Here is a 24,676-nt window from a genome sequence, read left to right on the forward strand (position 1 = left end):
GCACATATAATCACCTCTGCCCATTATGAAGTGGAAGTCATGGTTCTTTGTGCTGTGGTAGCATAAACAAACAAACAAACAAGGTGGAGAATTAACTAAATTGCATCATCAGTCCCTAAGATTTGAACTATGCTGTGTCAATGGCTTAAGTACCAGATATCAATATTTAATTGTATCCAAGAATAAACTGAATCAAAGAATAAAGCAATTTCTTTGACCTTACTCAAAGGTGGTGGCAAAATTTAATTGGGACCTTGAGGCTGGGTAGCATTTGGCAAAAGACCATGAAAGAAGGTGGCGTTCAGGGAAAAGTTCATATATATGAGCAAACAGGGTGTGAACAGCAAAGAGGAAAATTTATTAAAAACGTGTGAAAAATCATACTGAGCATTTTGGGTGGGGTTAGATTTTTGGAGGACCTTGGAAACCCCAGGCTTTGTAAGATGGGACTGAGGTCATCCTTCTCTGTTACTGGCAGTGAAGTAACATGATGAGAGGATTGTTTTAGACTGGGCAAGCCCTGCACACAGGATGGATTAGAGAGGACATCATTAGAACCCCAGGGGGAGCAAAGGAGAACAGTAAGGAGGCCTTTTCAGATACTTAAGCAGGAAACGCTGAGGGCCCTGAGGAGGGCCAGAGGAGAGAAGAGGTCAAATAAGGTCATGCAAGAAGAGGAGGCAAAGACAATTTAAATTTTAGTTAATTTAAAAAACTTAAAAACCTGAGGATGCTATGTAGACGTTCCAGTAAAAGCATTTAAAAAGGAAAAAAACTGTTGAAACTCTTTCCTGAAATAACCTGGGTAAGTGAAGATACTTTTGGCTGCAGGTCACAGAGAATCCTGACTCCAAAGGCTTACACAACCAGGGAAGATCCTGAGTTCACACAGCAGGCGTCCCCACGCAGGGTACTTCTAAAAGTGAGAAGGTAGTGATTTTATAGTGTCCTCAGGGTGCCCCATTCTCTCCACCTTCTACCACATCACCTCCGTATGGACACAAGGTGGCTGCTGGAGCACCAGGAGTTGACCAAAGCCACCAAAAGGGACTATTTGTCCCTACGTGTCTCTTGGGGGGAGACTGTCCTCAGAAGTCCCCAGCTGATGCACACTTCAGTCCAGAATTGCTTCCTGTGTCCGTGCTTTAAGGGAACCAAAAGGGACCATGGACCTTGAGCTGGACTTGTCACCAGTGTGCCCTCCCAGGGAGATGATGGCCACTGCATTGCCTGCTTAATCTCCATAATCTTAATAAGAATCCCAAGGAATTGAGCTGTGATGGAGAAATTTGAGAGAAACTATCCAGACTGCCTGAATTAATTAGGTATTTGGCTTTGTTTCTTTAATCTGGTATTTCTCAACCCTGGGCAGTGGGGAACTGATAAATGTTTAACATTTGGCCTGGGGGGATCTGGGGAGCCCTGATTTGTAGCATCTGCCAATTTCTGTTACAGAAACATTACCATCATGACCAATTTCAAGCTGCCAAGAATTAATAACCAGTTCACAAAACTTCTTCAAATTTAATAATCAGTTCTTGCTAGTTGGAAAAAGCCTGGGTCATTGCAGGGAGTACATTTAAAATCATGCGGGACATTAAAACAAAAACAAAACCCAAAACCCTATACCTGAGCTCCATCTTTAGAGATTCCCTGATTTTAATTGGTTTGGGAAGAGAGGCCTGAATTTCTCTCCATCCTTTCCTTCTTCCTTCTTTCTTTTTAATTTTCTGATGTAATTCTGATGTGATTATGAAATCGAGATCCAGTGATCTGGAGCAGGGATACTTCATAAACTTTGCACATCAAAATCACTATAGGAGGGATTGGCTAAATACAAATGGCTAGGGTTCACCTCCTCTAGTTTCTGGTTCAGTAGTTTTGGGCTGGGTTCAAGAATTTGCATTTCTAGAAAGTTTTCTCTGGTGATGCTAATGCTGTTGAATCTTTGGGGGCTACACTCTGAATTCCATTCAAAGTGGATTTGTTTATTTGTGCTTGCAGTACTAGGGATTGAATCCAGGGCTTCCTGCATGTTAGGCAAGTGCTCTGCCACTGAGCTACATCCCCATCCCTTTTCATTTTATTTTGAGATAGGTTCTCTTAAATTGTCCATTCTGGCCTTGAACTTGAGATCCTCATAATTCAGCTTAACAAGTATCTGGGATTACAGGTGTGCACCATCATGTGTGGCTCAAAGTGCTTTCAAACACAGGTTTCCTACCTTGATCTTGGATAAGAATCCCAAGAAAGTAGGTTATTTCTACACCCAGAAAATAGGTTAATATTCCACATGGTACCACAAATCTTCTCAGATTTCTTTAAAAAAAATTTACCTTGGCCACTAGAGGGACCAAGGAAAAGAGCCATATTATCTGTACCTGGAACTGCAGGGGTACCCCTTGCCCTGATGATTAGAAGGGAATCTCCACATTGCTTTAAAGGGGAGATTGGCAGTATTATTTAAAGTTGTACTTTAGGATTCCCACTCTTTCACTATAAGATCCTTGTTTGATAATTTGGCATGCATTCTGTGGGTATATATGACTCTTTTTTTTCTATTATATATTTCCTATGTAGAAGATTTTGGGTAAAGAGGAATCCCATTCCTTCATGTTCTCTTTGAATTGTTTTCTCTGCTTTAGGCTCTTGGGTGCAGATCTAGCCATTTTTACTGACCTCTAGGTTCTTATGGAAGGAGACTACATTTAAGAGCTGTTCACTTTTCATTTTATGTACATTTAATTAAAGTTACAGCATAATTTATTCTGGGCATGCAAACTTGGGTTCTGTAGGCTTTATCACTTGTCTGTTTGTTCCTTATGTAAGGTTCTTAAATTCCTTAAGAAATTAATGTTTTCCTCTGTGTGCCCCAGGACAGTCAAGAGAGACTAGCAGGGACCGGTGCTCCTTAGCTGAATTTCAAGGAACTAGAGATATTTCCTCTTTAAGGCTGCAGTGGTCGAGGCAACTTTCTTTACAAAGAAAGCACTCTGAAATCTTCTAAAAAAATAATGAGCAATTTTCACTTATTATTTTATTAATGGGTCAGAATAAGTCAAAAGTCAATAGCACTGGTGAATGAACTTGAAAAAAGCCAGCCCAGAGAATAGATATTTTTAAATGATAGCCTAAACAAAAAAAAAAAAAAAAAAAGAGGAAGAGAAAAAAAGAAAATATTGTCCTTTAGCTCTTGGCTTTTCCCATTATTTTAAAAATAAACCCCAATGATTGGGAGTTTTTAAAACCTCAAAAACTGTAAAATTTAATACAGTCAATATTTTCTTTTTTAGCACAAAAGGCTTAACCAAAAGTTTCTTTAAATATAGTGTAGTAATTTATCATATAAAAAACTAGCCATGGGAACTAACTTGTAAAACTAACCATCCTCATATCTTTGCGATTATTTTATGTCTGTAAGAGTCCTATTATTTTAAAGAGATATTCATGCGAATGAACTGATTTTAGAAGTCAGAGTTTTTTTTAAGACCTTTTATGGATAAGCTGTTGTAAAAAAAAAACCCACCAATACACAAATCAAGATTTAATTATGGACTTCTGTTTTTCTGATGGGCTAACCAATTTTTTCTGAAGCATTTAGGAGCTCTACATGGAAAATAGGAATTTGTAATTCTAAAAGTGCTAGCACTGGAAATGCAGGATTTCTGGCACTCCTACTCTAATCTATTAGGACTTCTCCAGCCATAAATTTGTATTGAACTTGGGAAACATAGTTCACTGTTAGGTTTACATTATCAAGTGCTAATGTGTGAAAGACTTTTATTGTGCTTTTACTACTCACATGATTATGTGGTATCCTACTCAGTATTCTTTCAGAGACTTGGGGGTATTAGAATCATGAGGTCAAGTACTATGTTAAACTCTCAGGCCAACCTTTTTATATGACTGCAATAAAGAATATATTCATTTCACTTGCATTACCACATGGCTGTTCTAAAAGGTCAGTTTCAATTGAATATAAAATACTTTGCAAAATGGCAAATCTTATGTCATCAACAAACAAACCTGCTGTGAGTATTTCCTTTCCAGTTTCCATCTTCCCCTCTTTGAACAGTAACTGAAAAATTTCTCAGAATCACTCAGAGATCTTCATCATATATTTTGTATAATAGACATAAAAATTGAACAAACCTACAGTTTTCTGTTTTAGTAAAAAAATATGTAGGGGCTGGGTTTGTGGCTCAGTGGTGGAGCGCTTGCCTAGCACATGTGAGGCCCTGGGTTCAATCCTCAGCACCACATAAAAATAAGTAAATAAAATAAAGGTATTGGGTCCAACTACAACTAAAAAATAAATATTAGAAAAAGTACTATACAAAGTAATTGCATTTAAATTTCAGCTAAGTAAACAAGTTAGGTATATTAGGTATTCACAGCACAAAAAAATAAAATTATACTTTTTCCATTTTGGTTTTCACAACAGACTTAATAAATGAACTTTGAATGAGTTGCTCAGCCTGGGTTATTAATGTGAAGATAAATGATGTTATAGGAAGTTACCTGCATAAACATAAGCTGATTTCTGTGATTTGATTGGCAATTTATCCTTACCCACAACATGCTTAGCAGACTATGCAAAGGTTTTCAGTTTAAGGAAAGGTTGACTATATATAGAAATATTGGTGAGAATGATCTTAATTGTCTGTGGTAACCAAGGTTGCATTTTGTAATTGGAGTAGCCATTTCCTGGAGCTGAAAAACCTGTCACACACTTTAAAACTAATTTCAAACTTTCTAACCATTAGTATATGAAGCATACTTCTTGACAAAAACCATTGCTATCCCCCTGAAATATTTATTTTCACAAGTAAGACTTTATATTTGAAACAAAGTTTTTAAATGTTCTATATTTTAAAAGGCCTAGAAACAGTATAATTGGGGGAAAAAAATGAGCCTCTCTCACAATTAACATAATCAGGAAATAGAGAGAGATGTAACACCAATAAGCCAGAGCGGGCTTTTGCCAGCCCCACAGTTCTGAGAGCTGTCTTCACTCAGGGTGACAATTCCGATTTGAGCCTAATTAAGCATTAGGGAGAACCAGCCTCCCAAGAGATAAGCCTGAAGGTTCCTGCAAGTTCAGAGCTGCTGGTTGCCTCCTGAGCACTACTGGGGAGCTGCTGTCTGGGGCTTCTGGAAGGTGCCAGGGTTGCCCAGAAGGAGGCTCTGCTGTACAGCGCCAGTCTGTAGGTGCACCACCTGAAGCCACATTTCAGCCTGGTTGCTGTGGAATTGATTTTCACGGCTCATGACAGAAGCTGTTTTCAGCCCATGAAAAGGAAGTGGCTGGGGCTGGTACTCCTCACACAAACAGCAAATTGCTCCATGGCTTTCATAGCATTCGAGGTCTGTTACCTTAAGGTTCTAATGGCCTTTTAACAGTGTTTCCAGCTGAGCAGCAGATGTAAAGGATCCTGAATGTTGAAAGCACTGTTCTTTTTTTCCTCTTCCCTGGAAGAATCTTTTTTTTTTTTTTCTCCCACAGACATTGTACTAACATCATATCCTTGCATCTATTCAGTGGCATGTTAGATTTAAAAAACGGAAACAAATCCCAGATAAATAGAAAGTACTCTCCGTGCCATAAATCCACCACCTTATTGGGCTCTCTGTCCTGGATTCCTGCCCACCAGGAACTGAGGTCACTGAGGATGTGCCTTCACCAGTAAGAGTGGTCCCCTGGGGCAATTCCACATGAGGGAACGGATAATTAATGGGATTCCTTGAAGCTTCTAAAACCCCTTGTACTTTAAGTCAATCCATTCCAGTCCTAAAAATTGCAGTGTATTTCTGAAAACGGCACATTTAACTTTCAGACTTCTTCCTGTCTACCTTGGCTTCCCTGTAGGGTGTTTTGCATGCTTTGTCCTCTGTTGGTCACAGCTGTGAAATGTTTCCCAAATAGGCAGCTGTGTACGCTCGCTCCTCTGCATGGTGAACTGGAAAGCCAAGTTGAAAGAGGTCGATGGAGGTGGATTTTCATGTGGGGGGGATGGGGAGGGGAGTTAAACATGTCTGAAAAATTGTCAAATCAGAAGTTTGGATTTTTTTTTTCCATTTTAAGAATTAGAGAAATCATATGTCATTTAATTTCACATACTCCAAGCAGGCTTCATATTTCCAATCCTCCAGAAATAACTAGAAGAGGTAAGAGCAAAACAGCCTTGGGGGTCCTCTGTCCAGGAACTTGCCATCGTACAGACTCTGGACAGGACCTTCAGGGAGCACGTGAACCAACACCAACTTTGTCCTCAAAGTTGAAACTGCGCACGTTGCAATTCTTCTGTGGAAAGACATATGACTTCCTCTCCTCCTTCTCCTCTTCTCCTTCCTCCTCTCTCTCCTCTGCACTCCTGTAGCCCGCCTGGTTTTCCTCAGGTGCTCCCCCTTTTAGGGTCACAAGAAAAAACATTTGAATCTAACCTAATTGAAAATCGAGTCTGATCTGTTTGGCCTCTCTGGATCGTCCAGTTAATCCTGTGGGGTGCTGGGGTGGTGTGCTGGTTAAGCAGAAACTGCTTTGGCTCTTTGCTCCTCTCCTCAGCCTTTTCTGAACCTTATTCCTACCTCCACTGCTTCATCTGTAAATGGGGATAACAGCCATGACTACCTCTCATCATTGGGATTGCATTAAGTGAATTCACATTCATAAAATTCTTAGACCACTGCTTGTCAGTTAGCAAGAATAGGTAAGAAAATCAACATCTGAGATGAGGGCAGGAGTGAAAGGGAGTGACTCCACCAGGAGAGCAGACCTGTTCCTTGGGTTCATCCCATCTCCAGGGTCTGGCGGGTCTGAACTGCTGACCTGAGACCTAGTCTTGTTCATCCTCACATTGGCCTTTGTGGCCCAGAGACCTCCTAGCCTGTCCCTCACCTGGCCTTGGACCATCTCCGACCTTGCTCACTTGGTGTGGTAGGACCATGACAAGCCTTCTGGTTTGCCAATCGGCTGCTTTCTTTCTGAGTGTTCCCAGAGGGCTCCAGGGACTTCTGGGCTTGGTGTGTCTACCATGATGTGGGGTTTAGTCTTTGCTCCGAGTTCACCCTAAGGTTGGTGCCAGGTATCCCACCAAGTAATCTCACAGAGTCCTACACAGGATTTAGGCCCCAAATCCTGCTTCTCTTTGGCTTCCCCAAATTAAGTCAAAACTCGGGGAGGAGCAGCTAGGTGATTTGGCAAACATTGCCATCTGTCCTCCTCCCTCTGCAAAGGACCTTTTGGGCCTCGGTGGGTTTACTGCTTTCTGGCTGGACCTCAAGCCCTTCAGCCAGATTTAGAAACATCCCCCAGCAGATCTTCATGCCCTTAGCAATTTAAGGGGCAAACAAATGGAATCCATTAAGTCTTTGCAAAATAGTATCCCAATTATATAAGCAACATGAAAACTTCTGAAGACTCTGAAACACCCTGCAAATTGGAAAGACTATGAAGTCTTTACTTAAGGGGAATCTCTGGACTCCCTGGCAGATGCCACAGAAGTAAAGGGACCCAATTCTTTGTTTTGTGCTTAAAAATTGGCCCTTTTAAGTTTCTCTTACTTTTCTCTTTGAACCCCAGATTCCTTACCTATATAAAAGGGAAATAATACTGCCTGACTCCTAACATTTTTTTGTGAAGTATAAGGAGCATAATGCACGTGACCATCCTGACAAAGAGAGGCCTCAAAGTAAATGTGACTTCTCCTTTTTCTAGTTCCCTCCTGGGATGAGAAATCGTCTATTTCATAGTCAGAAGAGGAGAGAAAACCTAGTAAGCTGCAATTTCCTCTTTAGACCTACTCATTTTAAATTTCCTTTTATGATGTGTTTTTGAAAGAGAAGCTGTAAGAGAACTTTAAAAGGTGGTCTTAAAATGCTATTAAATGTCACATAGAAAAATCTTTCAAAAACATTTACTTTCTCTTCTCTTTGGTTTCTCCGTTTGGAAATGGCACTGAAGCTTCTCTGCTGCCATTTTCACAAGTCTCTGTTGGCCTTTGTAGGGAGAATGATCTATCTTTGGCTGCACTTTGATTGTTTTAATTTGCTTGTTGTTTTCTTTTTACTCACATAATAATTGTGCCTATTTATGGGGGATAGTGCAGCAATTCAATACATGCATATAGCATGTAATGATCAAATCAGAGTAATTAGAATTTCCATTTCCTTATATATTTATCATTTCTTCAGATTTGGAGGTTTTGAATACTTCTCTTCCAGTTCTTCATAAAAATATTTTGTAGGTTGTGAACTGCAGTCAGTCAACTGTGATGTAGAACACTAGAACTTATTTCTGCCATTTACCTGTGTTTTGGAACCTGTTATCTAAGTTTTGATCCCTCTTCTACCTCCACCCTTCCTTATAATCACGTTGAGATTAACCTTTTTTAAGCTTCAACATATGAGCAAGAATATGTGGTTTTTGTGTTTTCTGTGCCTGGCTTATGTCGCCTCATGTTATATCTTCCAGTTCCTCTATTTTGCTACAGATGGCATGATTTCATTCTTATTTATGACTCAATAATATTCCTTTTATGTGCCACATTTTCTTTACCCATTCATCTGCCAGTGGACCTCAATTGATTCTGCATTTTGGTGAATATTGTTGCAAAAACATGTAAACACAGGTACCCCTTTGATACACTAATTTCATTTCTTTTATGTCCAGAATTGGAATAGCTGCGTTGTTTGGTCGTTCTATTTTTAATTCTTTTGAGGAACTTCCATACTGTTTTTATAATAATCTCTATTCCTACTAGCAGTGTAAAAATTCCCTTTTTCCAATATGTGTGGAAATATTGTATGGAAATATAATACAGACATAATAATTGTGCATATTTATGGGGGATAGTGCAGCAATTCAATGCATTCATTCATATATATATATATATATATATATATATATATATTTTTTTTTTACAAATAGTCATTCTGACTGGGGTTTGATGATATCTCATTGCAGTTTTGATTTGCATTTCCCTGATGAAGTCAAACATCTTTTTCAGTTACATGTTGGCTCTTTTAATTTGTTTAAACCAGTGGTTTTCAAAGTGGAGTGTGAGTGAGAATCACTCAGAAGATTTGCTCAAACATGGGCTGCTGGGCCCACCCTGCTTCTGTCCCGTGGGTATGAGAAGGTGCTCTAAGACTTGTGTTTCTAATAAATTCTCAGGGGATGCTGGTGCCGCCAGCCCCTGGATCACTCTTCGATAACTACTGTCTTAAAATCTAAACCTTTTCCTATCATCAGTTCACTCTGTTCTCTAGTGGCTTGAGAATAAATTTTAAGCATCTTGGTTTAACTTTCAAGAACTCAGATTGTCTTTCTAACTTCATGCCAAGCACTCTTCTAGAAAAGTGTCCATCTGATAAAAACTTCTTCACTAAATTCATTTTTTCTTCTGTACTCATATCATTTGTTCACACTCAGTGCAATACTGAACTGCCTTCCCTACTTTTCTCTTCCAAGTAAATCAACCCAGCTAAAATTCACCTTCAGTTATCCTCAAAACCCTCTTCAGATTCATTTGTTCAAGGCCACCCAATTCCAGTTTCTTCCACTGCCAAGCTTGGGTAGTGTTTTAGTCAGCTTTTTTTTTGTTGTTGTTCCCAAAGACCTGATAAGAACAATTAAAGGAGGAAAAGTTCATTTGGAGCTCAAGGTTTCAGAGGTTTAGTCTATGGTTGGCTGACGCCAGAGCTCTGAGCCTGAGATGAAGGAAACATCATGGCCAGAGGGCATGGCAGAAGGAAAGCAGCCCAGAACAGGGCCATGAGGAAGCAGGGGCAGAGGGAGGGTGGTGGAGAAGAGAAAGAAAATAAATGAACACACTTTACTGACTTCACTTACCAGGGACAAAATGTAAACCCCAAAGGGAGGCCATCAGTAACCTACTTCATCCATCCTGCCTACAGTTACAGCCCAGTGAATCCATTTCAGTGGATTAATCCACTGATTAGATTAATGCTCTCATAACCCAATCATTTCACCTCTGAACACTCCAGCATTGTCTCACACATGAGCTTCTGTGGGACCTGTCATATCTAAACCATAACAGGTAGTGTCTGTCTTATCTTTTGTAAATGAATCAAGTTCTATTTTCATTTTTCTTGCATCCTTTGAAATGAGATGAGGTGCTTGGTTTTGGCTTCCTGGATTTTCCTCTGAGATATCTGAGGATACTCTTAACACAGACTTGTTTTCCTGGAGCAGAATGCCTGAGCATAGTAGGTTTTCAATAAATAATTAACTACTCCTTAATTGCAATTATAAAAAAGACTTTTTTTTTTTGTGCCTGGAAGGCCCTTCAGACAACTTTGAGTAAGGTCAAAATTAAATGCTGTAATATAAAAACACCCTTATATTTCCTTTGAAAGATTGCTACTGATAGGCTCTATTAGCTGAGGCCAGTGGAAATCAATTTGAAGAAGTCTTGACCAGCAGAGTTTATTGTGTGGAACATGCATTTTGTTGCTTTTATCTTATACTAAAGCATAACATTTCTCCCATGGAAGCATTGCCATATATAGGTATATGTCTATCAAAATGTTTTTTAAAAAATGTGGCATATTTTAGCTATCACTGACAGCCATTTTCAAATACCTGAAAAGATTAGAGAAGTTAAACGTAAAGAGTACTCTAAATGGCACTGACATTTCCTGGGAGATAAAGAAGTTGATAGAGAGGAAAGTTAGTTTAAAAAGTCAGGCCTAGGGATAAAGCAATCAAGGTGTACTGCCTTTGGAATGATCTATTTACGGCGGAGGCTTTGAATAATAAATTGTGCTTCTGGCACGGACATAGGAACCACTTATAATTTTGTGAATTCCATTTTTAGCTGTTACCTACTTAGGGCCTCCTCCATATGTCAGCACAGGTTAGTAACAATTTATTTTTAATTGCTAGGCTAAAAGAGCAGCACTCAGTTTCCTTGCCCTAGAGGTCCACATGGTGTAGTGAAGATAGACATACAGATGAGCCGCTTCCCTGTTATGTGGGAGTGCAGGGATGAAGACATAGGTTGCCAGGGGACAGGTAAAGGTAACCCATTGGAGAGAGAGGCTGGAGGGGGGTCAAGGTTGAGTTAAGGGGTTCTGAAGTCCTTTTTCCCCTCTTTTGTGGAATAATTCATTTCTTATATGGTATTAACAGGTCTCGCAGATGAGTGGGTGGACTCTACTTATATTGTAAATATGGAGGTTAAATTCCCCTGTCACATAGATCATGCCCTATAGGAACTCCTTCAGAAATGGACGGCTCTGTTATTCTGCAAAGCTGGCCTTTGATCTTTGGGTAAGTAGCTAGAACATGCTTTATCCTTAGGAAGTTGTGTCAGAATACCAAAGAGGTGTTTAATCCCAAGTTATCTTAGTTCCCATATGTCTAATAAAATTTCTAGAGCGAGATTAGGAAAATAACTACTTATCATATATGATTATCCCTACTAAAGATGTGGTTTTAAATGACACTTAATCCTACCACTTCATATACAAACATTCCTTTAGCAAAAATTAGCAAGCCGTGTATTTTTAAGAATTCACAGATGTAACTATCCTCTGAAAGTGTGTAAGCTTGCCTAAAGAAGTAAATATTTTGATAATCCAAGATGACACTAATAATGTGGCTATTTTTGTCAAAGGAAACTAGAAGGAACAATTTAAGTTGGGGACTCTCATTAAATTTCTTACGTAGATGATGCAGTGCGTAGTCCCACTTGGAGAAAAGATGAAACAAGTTGGCTTTTTTTGGTGCTGTCCATATTCTGCCTTGGTGCAATTTTTAGCTCTTCTGTATGTTTTCTGTGATGTTTGAAATGGAGCATTTAATCTCTTGTGCTGTTACAGTTTGCATAGGACATTTAAGCAAGTTCTAAAATTATAAATAATATAAAGAGTGGACACCCAGATGATAGCAAACAGAACAATTCTTCCTTTCAATAAAAGTCTCCATTCCCATGCGGACAGCCGTATGTTCTCTTCTTAAAAGCAGCAGCTGCAAACCCCAAACAATCGGACAAACAAAAAATCCACTCAAGAAGGCACACACACTAATCTAAGTTGTAAAATATTTTTGATAGCTCAGCAGAGACTTAGCCTGACAGGAGCACGCCTCTGTTTATGGAGCTGGTGAAGAGCCAGAATGCTTCCAGTCTTCTGTTCTTTGAGGAGGCTGTGCCTGGCCAGCTCAGTGCTCCTGTCCTGCAGGGTTAAACTGAAGCATGACTCAGATAATATTAAGAAACAAACACTTGTCTTTTCAGAAGGCAACAATCGAAGCAATAACTGAATCCCAGAAATAGTTTTAATGGCAATTAGCCCAGATTTTTTTTTTTAAGTTGATGTGTACAGGTAGTCTTTCTTTCTGAACATAATGTTAATTTTTGGGGGGAGGATTTACTTCCATGTGGGATCCAAGTTCTGCATGTGTATGTCTTTGTGAGGCAGATGGCTCCATGCTTGTGGCATATCTCCTAACAGAACCGTTGTAACCTTGAAGGTGCTGTTTGTTTTCTAATTGGTCTGCTGATTTCTGAATGAAAAGCACAGTTGGTCAAAAACATTGAACGTATACTTTTGGGAGTCCATTTCTTAAACAGTAGACTTAATTTCCTAACTTGGAAAATATAAGCCTGTATACAAAGTATATGATTCTCGAGTTTGGAGAGGACTGTTGTTTGTGTGTGGGTCCACCACTCACCACAATAAATAATAACTTCATCAAAATTGTGTTAAGGTCTAATAATGTGAAGCCTGATTGCTGAAGCATTTGTTTCAGTCATGATAGACTTATTAATTACGTTTTTTAATCTCTAAACAAAGTTTCTCTGTTTCATTTGGGAAAATGAGACAGAGACTAACAGCACTGTGATTGAAAGGTGCTTTCCCATGGACAGTACATCATCATTTCTTTTTGTAGGATGTGTTTAGTAGGGATAATTCCTCTCTCCTCTAACCTGTCATATTTTATTAGAACATTTTTGAGCAGAAATCACTTTCTAACTTGTTATTATAACTATAAAATATAACTATCTAGTATATTTGATAGTTAGTTGCCCATTAATCTATAAGCTCCTAGAAGAAGGATCATGTTTGATTTGTCCCGGCCACAGTGCCAGGCACAGATAAAGCATTTGGTGTCCATGCACATGGGCCAAACAGTGTCATAACCTGGTCTTCCATTTGAATTCTAGAAAGCCGTCCTCAGGTATATGTCGACCAACTCACACATCTTCTCTGTCATAAACAGCATTCTATATTCTACTGGGCATTTGCTAACATCCATGCATGGTGTTTCTACTTTAATTTCAGCAGACTTTTTAGCACATGAGCTTTCGGTCCTCAAAGAGCTTACACTGTAGGTGGGACAGTGTACAGTGTGATGTGAGGTATTTTCAGTCGAGTCTGATATTGAGATATTTCTCTTCCATATACATTAGTAATATAGCTGATAAAATTTGTATTTAGGTCTAGCTAAACATTTTACATTATTGTCCCTATCCTAATTTTTAGAGAGAGAGATCACCCTTGTATTTTACCTGTAACTTTGCCTCTAAAAAAAAATGTCATTACCTTTATGATAAGTAGAATGGTCTATTCCATTGATCTTTTTGAAAAGATGGACTGTCTTTTCTCTTGCTATAATGAAAGTATCAAATGATTGACCTTTCCATATAGTTGAAGTTTGCCCTTTAATGAGATGAAACAGAATTGAGATAAACCATGGATATTGCAGTGAGATTGCTAAAAATGGGCTTCATGTTCAAACAGTATTTTTTTTAAAAAAATTTATAATGAAATAGCACATGTATTGAGCTCTCTCTAAGTTTCACATACTGTTTTAAACTCTTGTAGTATCTTGCATAATCCCTACAACATCTTTTCATTGTTGGTATAATTGTTCACATTGTGAACAATGTATGGTGAACTTGTTCATGGGTATAGGTAGGTCAGTAAATGAGCAGATTCCAAAAGCCCAAGTATTACACTATCATCTAGGTGAAGCGTATGCTTTTTCTATTGCAAGTGAGGAAATTTAACCTTTTCAAGAAAGAAGATAATTTTTACACATATTGGCCTATGTACCACTAGTTGCAATTCTTTCCAAATATTAAGTAGCATTTAATCTTAGTTACTAGAAAAAGTAAAAAGTAGCACAAAATGATTCTAGTGCTGAGACAGCTCTAGAGTGTAGGAGCAAGTGACAGTTTATTATTAGTATCAACTTTTGAGATACTTTGTGGTTACTCAGGGTGCTCGCATCTGAATCCCCTGGCTAGGTTTGAGAAATCATTATCTTTTTGAGTGTTGATGGAGGCAGAGCTCACCTCCAGTTACAGGAATGAAAATGGCAGATGCTGGACTTCCCAAGCACCATTTTCATCCAGGATGTCGGTCCATGACCTATAATCTATCTCTCCTGCTTTTCATTGGCTGTTGGAAACTCAAAGAAGCAGGAAGAGTGAAGAATTCATTCTGGATATAGCAGTGGCTTAGCAGCACTAATGGAGTGACCTGTGGTGAGTTTCAGGAAGTGTTCAACAGTGCCCCCTATGGGTGGCATTTGGCTGTGCTCATGGCTGATGGTTCTTCTGTACCTACTTGTCTTCTAAGCCTACTTCTTCATGCCCTAGTTCCTACCAGTGAGTTTTTTTTCTGCTTCAACATTGGTTGGTCTCTGTTGCACACCAGTAGGCATCCAATGGAGGGTGGGAGGCAAAACATTTTAGAGTTCATTTTAGTTAAAATTAGCTCCAGGTCACTCCTGAAGGTGGAAAGCAATGGTATGTATCTGGCTAATGCAAATGAGTACAGACTTGATGGAGAAATGCATTTTAGTGGTAAGTTAGTGTTCACTGTGGCTATTACTTTAGAAACACATTCCATTTTCTCCTAAATTTCTTTCAGTTGTGATTTCTCATTCTGTGTTTCTCTACTTAAGAGCTAACATACACCTGATACTGTGCTGAGTTCCATTACATAGGCTTCTATTGAGCCTGGCTTCCAGAACAGGTCTAGGCACTGGAGGGACTGATTAATGGATTTCTAGAGGGGGTTAAGTCTTAGGAGCTGAACTGTTTAAGGGTAGGAGACAGGCGGAAAGTTAAAGGGGGAATATAATTAAGGCTTTGTGTATCATTGGATGCTTCTTAGGAATTGACATCAATTTTTTTCCTTTCTTATCTTTGGTCTTACCAAGTGAGCATCGTAACCAGAATGTGCTGACTTTCAGACACTTGGGAATCTAAGGACTCTATAAGGTGTGTACAATACACATGCTAATTGTGTTCCCATTGTATGATTCTTTGGTAAAATCGTCAATTTTGATATATTATTTGGTGGCATTAATAGATTGGTGTTACTTCAACACAGTTGTTAGATGTCACTGCTTATGTCTTTTCAGATATAAACTGTCTTTTCAGTGTAAACTCAAAAGAGAATAAGAAATTAAAACTGACTTTTGAAGTTCTGAATGTATTTACTTTGATATAGATGAGTTTTAGGCATTGTACAAACATCAATGGAATGGAAGCTTTTATAATATGAAGTTGGTGTTAAATGAAGAATAAATAAGAAAGAAAATTGCAAATGTTTGTAGTGATGTTTACTGTACTCTTCTACCAGGTTACTCATTTTAAGAAAATTTTTAAAAAAAGCAATATAATTAATTATTGATGGATTCAGCAATGGTACCTTTATTTTAGTAAATTCTAACTTGTAAGAGTCTTTGTTGAGGAGATTCAATATATACCAATAAATCAGTTAATTTGAGTATTAGCTAGTGGATCAATGTTTTTGTTTATAATTCAGCCATCATTTTAAAAGAATTTTAGTAATACCATTTACTTTGCTAGGCTTTGTTAATAAAAATCCATCATTGACATATCAGCCAAATCTACACCTAAAACTTGTAAAATATGGAAAAGTACCTTAGTGTTGGAATATAGAAGATGAAATTTTAAGAATATCAAAGTAAATACCTTTTGTTAATAGACACTCTTGGGACTGGTTACCCAAATAAAACCTGTTAGATGCATATTTTTATAATAATTGAGACTGTTAGTAAAAAACTACCCATTTCCTTAATTTATAATGTTATTGGTCAGTACCTAGGGCATTGTTATATTTAAATCATATTATAGGATAATTTGCTAAAGCATTATTGTCCTTGAGAAAAATCGAAAACAAGATTTAAATTTTAAATTTGGCTGACATCTGGATTTTGAGTCCTTCTGCTTGTTTATTATGGTGCTGATGGGGGGAAGTTATGAAAGCCAGTGTTGGATTACCCAATAAGCACACCAGGAATGCACAGAGGACACCAAGAAATAGGGGCATCAGAAGTATTTTGGGAAAAAAAAATAATATTTTAAGCAATGTAGTAGTCATCAGGTTAACAATTAGAATTTGATTGTCTTTCCTTTCATTTTATTTTGTTGTTCAAGTGCCAAAATGAAACTGTTGTTTGGGTTAAGTTTTCATTATGCATAGTCAAGGTGGGTGGGGGGGATGCACCATTGTCTTTTTCAGACTTACAGTCAGACACCTTTTCCAAATTCCTTTGAAATACAAAGAAAACTCCTTCACTAACAGATAATTTTTTCCAGAACCAAAGGCAAGGCTCTTATTGCTACACCCGCAAGAACCAAGATGTATTACTGTCTTCAGATTCCCTTTTGAAGACTGAAGACTGTATTGATTAGTGAGTGCTTTGTTCCCTCTGGGAAGCCAGTTCCATCAGGTGTGGGCAGTTAGGAAGAAAGGAACTTATAGAGCCTGGCTCAGGAAGCACGAGACAGGCCCTGCAAAACCAGAGTGCCTGCAGAATGGTCCTTATCGATGCTCTCAATACAGTTATTCCAAATTCAGAGGATTGTCTGTTTTTTCGGCTTTCTCAGGGTTCCCACTTTCTAAGAATACTTCTTCTTCTTTTTTCTTTTTGGTACTGGGAATTGACCCCAGAGGCACTTAACCACTGAGCCACATGCCCAGCCCTTTTTCACTTTTTATTTTGAAACAGTCTCGCTAAGTTGCTTAGGTCCTTGCTGAATTGCTGAGGCTGGCCTTGCACTTGTGATCCTCCTGCCTCAACCTCCTGGAATTACAGGTGTGCACCACCGCGCCTAGCTCCTCTAAGAATATTTTTAGCAATTAGTTTCTGAGAGTTGTATGATCATACGCGCTATGGTTTGAAAATGAGTTCAGCTTTCTCTGCTAGTACTTTTTTCCCATATTAGTTTATTTGAAACAGCTGGGTCTAGATGCAGCCTGATTATTGCTTTTCAGCATTCTAAGGTGTATATGTGTATATTGCCAATTCTAGATAAATCAATCTTGTAATTTCTTTGCATGGGGAAAGTAATAAAAGAAACTCCATATTCCTAGGGAAACTGGGTGTAAGTATACCACACCAAAGTTTCCTGAGAAGCAGGGCTGCTGCTTGAAGATTTTCAGTTTCTCCAGGGATAGGCTTATGTAGTTTCATTTGTTTCAGATGTACTTTGCCCAGGGTTGGACAGATAGATAAGCCTCTTAACCAGCGGATTTAACTGATTATCTGTTCACTTTTGAGGTGTTAACCTGAGGTTTAGTGAAAAATATTGAGGATAGGCAAATGTTGATCAAGAAAAGCAGATTAATAAAGATGAAGTAACTTTGGTGTTTCTGGCATTGTTCACATTTTTTTGTATACACACACACACACTTATATCGTATTATTATTATTTTTTTTACATTAAGTTAGTAATGAGAGTGCCCATGTTGGAGTCAGGCTATGTAAATTCTGATTTTATAAGACTGTAACATTGCTGGGTATACAGGAAATAACCCCTATAAACCCTCATCTTTTCACATTTTTGGGCAAATGCATGGCCCTTTGCAATGTCTCACAACGTTTTCTTGGCTCATAGAGTTTTTCTCAAGGCAAAAATAACATTTATCTTTCTTAGGTGCAAACTTTAGAGGACAACAGTGACCATTATTTTGGGGACAGCACCTTCAGAGGTCTCTTGAGAGAAAAGGAGGGAGGATTCTAGTCAGAGAACAAGTGGGAGAGATTAATTTTCAAAATGGGTGAAAATGTAGATCCTTTTGTGCCAGGTGACTCTGAAGTCTTTTTGTGAAAAAAAATGTAATGAGAGTCTAAGGAACATTGAACCTGGAACATTTGACAAGTCATGACAAGAGCTTCTAGAAGTTTTTACTTCTTAGAACTTACTTATGAACTGATAATGAAAATGATAAAACAGCTTTGACCTCTTCAGAGACAAACATTTTTACAGGCAATTGCATTACTACCATTGATAGGTTCTGTTTACAGAAATATTTATATTTCAGGTATTAAACCACATGGTTCCATACTCTATGCATTTTTATGCTACTATTTTCCACTTAATGCATCTTGAGGTTTATTTCATTTCAGTATATAAAGACTTGCCTCTGTACCTATTTACCAGTGGTCTGTCTGTTCCAGGACAATGTAGATGTGATTGCAAACAGCTCTATAGCAAATGTCCTTAGATGAACACATTTTCACAAAAGTGGGAGTTTATTGCTAACATAATTTCCTGAAAGTGGAATTGCTAGAAAAAAAGTTATAGGCATTCAACATTTCAATGAATATCACCATGCTTCTGTGTTATGCTGTTATTTTCCCAGTAGCAGCAGACAAGCACTTAGAGGCGCCATGTTGCACAATCCTGGAGGGTGCTGGTCACATGTCGGTACATATGGATGGAGTTGTGCTGTGCCTGCCACTCTCTGCCTAGCTCTTTTAGATGTCAGCTCATTGCTTTTCTGTTATGTGGACCTTTTGCCATTTTGTTTAGGGCTTGGGCTTTCCAGTTTACAGAGATGATGGATGGATGGAGCTTTAGGGATTCTTCCAGTCAACTTCTCTCCTTAGAATTTTGCGCCATTGGAGAAGAAGGCTGTGATGAATAAAAGCAGACTTATTCAACTGTGAGATTAATGGTGTACTGAAAACTAAATGCTTTATCTCTGCATTTGGAATATGTGAGTCTCTATCCAAGTAAGCACTGTCTTCATTCACCAATAGGCATTCTTATCCTGAGGATGATAAGAAGATAAGATTATGAAATTTCTAAGAGGTCTGCTGAGATCTTAAATCTGGCCTGCTTTTTTTTTTCCCCAGACACCAAACATATGGCCATAACTAATTGTATGGTAAATGCTGATGTATTTAAAAACCATTGATGTTACTCTATAAGGCACCTCAGAGGCAATTAAGTAAGATATGTGGTTAGAAATATAGGTGACATGAAGTGAAATTCTGACCTTTAGAAAGAACCACCATAAACTTTGAAGAAATCAATTTGCTTACTAACTATATTTAAATTTTCCTTTTATGTCTGCTGTCACATTTGTGTGTGTATAGACATATTTTTGGTGTGTGTATATGTGTATTTCTGATTCAGATATTGTGTTAGAGCCAACATTTATTGATTCACAAAGACTCATTGTTAAATTATCAGACATTTTACAAAATAGTTGACCTCACATTTTTAGCTCAAAATCAGCCAAGGTAGGAGTATTTATACTATGGAAATTGGCAAGCACTAAAAAATCAAAGCCTTATTTCCTGGAAAGTTGATTATTACATATTTACCAGTCTACTATTACACATGCATGAGTTTAATCCATACTCTAAAATGGAGAAACCATAATAACTATTAAAGTTATCTGTCGATATTTATATTCTCTGATTTCCAGTAAGCAAGAAAAGGTGGGAATTAGTTCTGTTTTTACCAAACACTGTTAGCATTTTATAAATTAATTTTATTTTTCACAAGTGTAAATGATGTGCTTATGTGTCATAGTAGTTAATTCTTAATTTGTGTATAATTTCTGGCTGTTTGTGAATATTTTCATGCCAACATAATCTTTTGCAAATAACACATTATAGACACCCTGATAACATACCAATATTCACAGCAGCAACTCATGATCCCAGCAACCAAAAGGTCACCAAATATTTGACAACAGAAATGACAAAAACTGGCATAGGGCTGCTACGAAATTAAAGAAACCTACTACCTTTACAGAAAAAGGGACATTAGAGTTCATATGACCCAGTAGCCTCATTTATAGGAAGGAAGATGGGAATTAATGCTTTTTGTATTCATTTGGGTCGGTATCTGAATTGCCCTGGTCCAACATAGCTTGTAGTTTAGATGCTTTGGATCTGAATATAGAAGCTGAGGGGTTTAGTTCATGCAAATTGGGTAACATATAGAGGTCGTTTTGTTAAGTTTTCCCCTCAGTGTTGAAATAAAGAAGAATGACTATTATCCAGTTAAATACAGGTAATGTTAAAAACTTGATCAGAATTTAAGGAGATTAAATGTCAGAGTTGGGGCTCTGCTGGTAAATACCACTTATGGAAGGCAGAAGTAATGGAGAATTATATATAGCCTCATGGCTTCTGCCATTCTATAAGTAGTAAAATGTGATTTATTATTCTATACTCTGTCATGTATTACTCAAGAGACTCAAAGAAACGATGGCTTAGAATTCCTGCATGAAAATGAACTGAGATACTTGTGCATTCTGGAAGTGAAGAGATTATAAACAGACTGTGACACCTATTTTAGTTTATGACTTACTGATCTATAAAGAAAATAACTTGTAAAATCCAAATTAAGCTGAAGTAATGATAGTTCACTAATAACGGAAGCCAGCTGTGCTGGTCTCTTTTAATAGGGATATTGCAGCATTGAAATATGAAGGTTTACATGGTGGATCTTTGAGAATATGGAGAACACTTATTTCTTAGGATACTGATGCATTCAAATTTGTTATAACCTATTTTATTCAAGTTTTAAAACCAAAAATTTTTAGGAATGTGATTTTTCTCTTAAATGGAAATTTCAAATGTGACCAATATGGACTTTTCTAAGAAGACACAAGATCCAGTAATTTAGGACATTGCAGACACTTTGACCTCTTGAATAGCTTATTTATACTTTTCAACAGATGTTTTTAGCAAGGTAATATTTTAATATATCTTTTTTTCATGAAGAAATTCCTGTCGTGTTTTCTCTTTTATCATTTCATTCTGATTATTTAAAAAAACCTTTTCATATGTTTGAAGATTTGTATGAAGTTACACCTGCTCTTTCAGTTTCTAGGCAAAAAAAAAGTCTAATTCTTGGTCCCTCCACTTTGATCTCTTATTCTAAATGATCTAATGTAAATTAAGGTACTTTGTGAATTGTAAAGGACTACACAAATGTTTGATATGATTTTCAACTACTATTTTTTAATACCTAATTTCAGGAATTTAAGATTGAAATGCTTTGTGTGGTCTTTGGAACTTGGAAAAAAGTCAAATATCATTAAATCCTGCTGTGTTGTTTTCTCTTTTAACACCAGATTAACATTTTACTAGGTTTTATACCTAATTTTTATCAGCTTATAGTGCTAATGGGTTTTATGTTTGTTTAGGAATAGATTTTTTATACAATAGATGAAAAAACAAGAATGAATGTGTTTAGATTAGCAGACATGTAGCTCTTGGGGGCCACTGTGTTGTATAAAGGTATATCTTGTTGAGTAAGTTTTTTGTTATTTAATAGGACTGACTGAATACTGTTTTTACTTTCTTCACTCATTTTTGTAACCTTAGTAACTAGCCTCTTAATTTAGATTTTATCCATTTCAACCTAAAAATAAATGATCTATATTGCATAGTTTTCTCAGGGCTCATTTTTAGCATTGTGTGTATCATTCAAGATCTTTTAAAGTGGGTTATGTGCATTTCTGTAGAGATAAAGAATTATAAGATGCTTATTTGAGAAATAAACTTATACTTTGCTGAACATACAGTAAGTAACCTTTGGACAGTTGATATGTAGTTCCAATGCCATTTACTTAAGATGGTTTTGCCTGGAGAAGAGATGTCTCTGAAGAAGGGTCCCAGGAGTTTCCAGAGAGAAGGGGGAACTTGACTTAGGATCAGCAGGTCTCTTGGCATTTATGGCAGAAAGACTTTCAACACATGCCAGTCAGAGGCAGGGACAGAGGTTTATTTAGGAAAGTAGATACACATTCAAGGAAATAGGAGACAACCTCAAGATAGAGATGCCTTTGGTGTAAAGCAAGGAATGCATGTTCAAGGCAGAATGTGAGCCATCCTTAGAGGGAGAGAAAGCATTCTGTTTCTATGGGGTGATAATCTTTATAGAACATTTGCTTTAGACTGGGCTGGAAAGGTGGAGGGAGGGTGGAGTTATACAATTTGGTGCTGGTTTTTCCTGCACTGTGGGTTGACCTCATGTTACTTTTGCAGAAAAGGACATGGGTCAGGGGCGTGGGACAAGGGCATGTCCCTCAGGAATCATGCCTGTTCATGGATGCTTTCTGTGTTTCAGTGGTTCGTGGGCACTTCCTTTAAAATTAAGTATCTCTTTCTTGATTTGCAAATTTCTATCTTATGCTCAGATGTTGGCAGGTGCCTTGTTCTGTATTAAAAACTCTGCTCAGTTCATGTGGACAGTCTACAGAATAGAGGTACAGAGACAAGACTTGGATAATCTCCATTTAGAATATCAAAATTTGAATATTAGATTCCTCAGTCAGTGAGAAAATCTATACGGTGTCATGTACTACTTTTCATCTCAGAGTATAGCAATGAACTTGTAAGTAGGGTTTTTGCCTGCAGGGAGGTGTAGTGGAATGAGCAGGGTGGATACAACTTTCCTGGCTCCATAAAGACCAATTCTAAGTGAATTAAAAAAAAAAAAAAAAAAAAAAGAGAGAGAGAGAGAGAGTAGTGTAAGCATGTGAGTCATCTCTAGATGTCATGTAAGCATTTTGCTTATGTTTGTGTCAATTCCATTTGCTGCAGCCAAGTCAGTCTTATTGGGAAACACAGAGATATGAAGTTCTTTGATAAGATTGACTAATTGAGGCCAGAGAGGCCTGGTCCAAATATTGTGACATCTTCCATGGCCTCCACAAAGAAGACACAATTGCTTAATGTGGCCCCCAGAACTGTACTCATCTGGCATTCCACACTCCTGATGTACTGACTACAAGCCAGTTCCCTGGCTCTTGGAAGGCTCCATCCTGGATCCACCCATCTGCTGTCTTCTCTGCCTCCCTCTCCTTGAGCAACCCACCTTATGTGCATCCGTCCGACTTCAGCTCAAGCCCCATCTCCTCCATCTCCTCTGGGATGCCTGCCTGGAATGCTTTGCCAAGGTCAGAGTCTCTTTTCTTCCCATTTCAATGTCTCTTGGAAACACATTAGTAAAAGTTGCCCTAATTTGGAATAAACATGATAACTATTATTAAATTTACAAAACATAAACAATAAACTAACGTTTCATCATGGACTTAGAAGTGGGTTAAAGAGAGGTTTGGAAATACAGATTTTACCCTAGAGAGACCTTGCTTCATTGTTAGCAATATTATTATCTGAGTGATTGTGTATTTGATGAATAATTAGAGGCATGTTATAAGTTTGGAAATAGTCCAAGGCAAAATCAACTTATTCAGGGTTATGTCAGTGAGAAACAATATAATTACATTCAGATGTATTGAGATAGACATATAAGGCCTATAATTTTTGAAGTGAGTAGCCACATGACATTTATCTACTATTCTATCAGTTGAAACTTTGGGTATTGATTTTGATTTTTACATTTATCAGTGTAATGAATATTGATTGTCATAAAGATGTCCTATTGGCATTTTACCGTCCTAGGGTGACTTCTAAATACAGAAATAAATTAAGGCTTGTGTAGTTTCATTATCAAGTATTTCTCATTGTAATTCTCACTGTCTTCCTACCCCATTCCTTTCCTTTTTCCTTTCTTCTTTATATCAATTGAATAACTTGTTAGTATCTAAATGTAACCCCACTGTATAGAAATAGGTGTGGTAGTTGACATCAGCAGTCTGAGTTAATGCTGAAAGTCCTCACAGCCACCTACAAACTCATCTCTCGTCTCCTCAATTAAACAAGGTGGGCTTCCCATCAGAGCTTTTCCTGAGGGTTGTATAGACGCGTGTACACACATGTACACACACTTATGTGTTTCTTCATAGACATGTAGATAACACATCAGAAGTCTGATCGTGTGTGTGTGTGCGCGCACTGGAAAGCAGTGTGCTTCTTTGAACACCACTGAACAATCAATTAATAATTATTTTAGTTCTCTATACCTGGAACATTTTTCTCGTCTTTTCTCTGTAAGTCGGTTTTCAAATCCCAAATGCTTTCAAGTCTACTTAACAGTTTTCCCTGAAGCCTTTTCAGAATCTCCTTTTTAAAACCCCCTTCTGCCTCTACCAGGGTCTCATATATGTTACATATTTTCTTTTTCATTGCTTCCTTACATTTGTCTTAAAATTATTTTTGTTTTTTTCTCTTAAGAGGAAGTAAGCCCCCTGGAGGACATGCCCCCTCGTGTCTTATATAAATTTGGGGGTTTTACAGAATCAGCAGTCATCATCCTCTTCTCCTTTGCTTCCCCAGTTTGGCAGTAAGTGAGGAACAGAATAGAGAAGACAGATACATAGAGATTATAGTGACAAATGGAGATTAAAGCTGATTGTAATAGACTTGCTCCCATAGTTAGCAGCACATCTGGACAATCAGAGGTCTCTCTCATTATTTCTCTGGGCAAAAAACAGAACAGAAAGCAAATGC

At 37.7% G+C, this 24,676-nt stretch overlaps 1 protein-coding gene across 3 annotated transcripts in view; it reads left to right on the forward strand.

Annotated features, from left to right (window-relative positions):
* Gpc6 (glypican 6) overlaps positions 1–24,676 on the forward strand; it is a 1,046,794-nt gene that overhangs the window by 7,917 nt on the left and 1,014,201 nt on the right. The window contains exon 1 of one of the 3 annotated variants that reach the window (XM_078016208.1): positions 22,948–23,223. The exons of the other annotated variants lie outside the window; for them this stretch is intronic. Within the exon in view, the coding sequence (XP_077872334.1) occupies positions 23,145–23,223 (79 nt within the window). The 5' untranslated portion in view covers positions 22,948–23,144. Of the gene's footprint in view, positions 1–22,947; positions 23,224–24,676 lie in introns of those variants that run through there. 3 annotated transcript variants of the gene reach the window in all.

Source organism: Ictidomys tridecemlineatus, chromosome 6, assembly GCF_052094955.1.
Source record: "Ictidomys tridecemlineatus isolate mIctTri1 chromosome 6, mIctTri1.hap1, whole genome shotgun sequence".
Classification (NCBI taxonomy): domain Eukaryota; kingdom Metazoa; phylum Chordata; class Mammalia; order Rodentia; family Sciuridae; genus Ictidomys; species Ictidomys tridecemlineatus.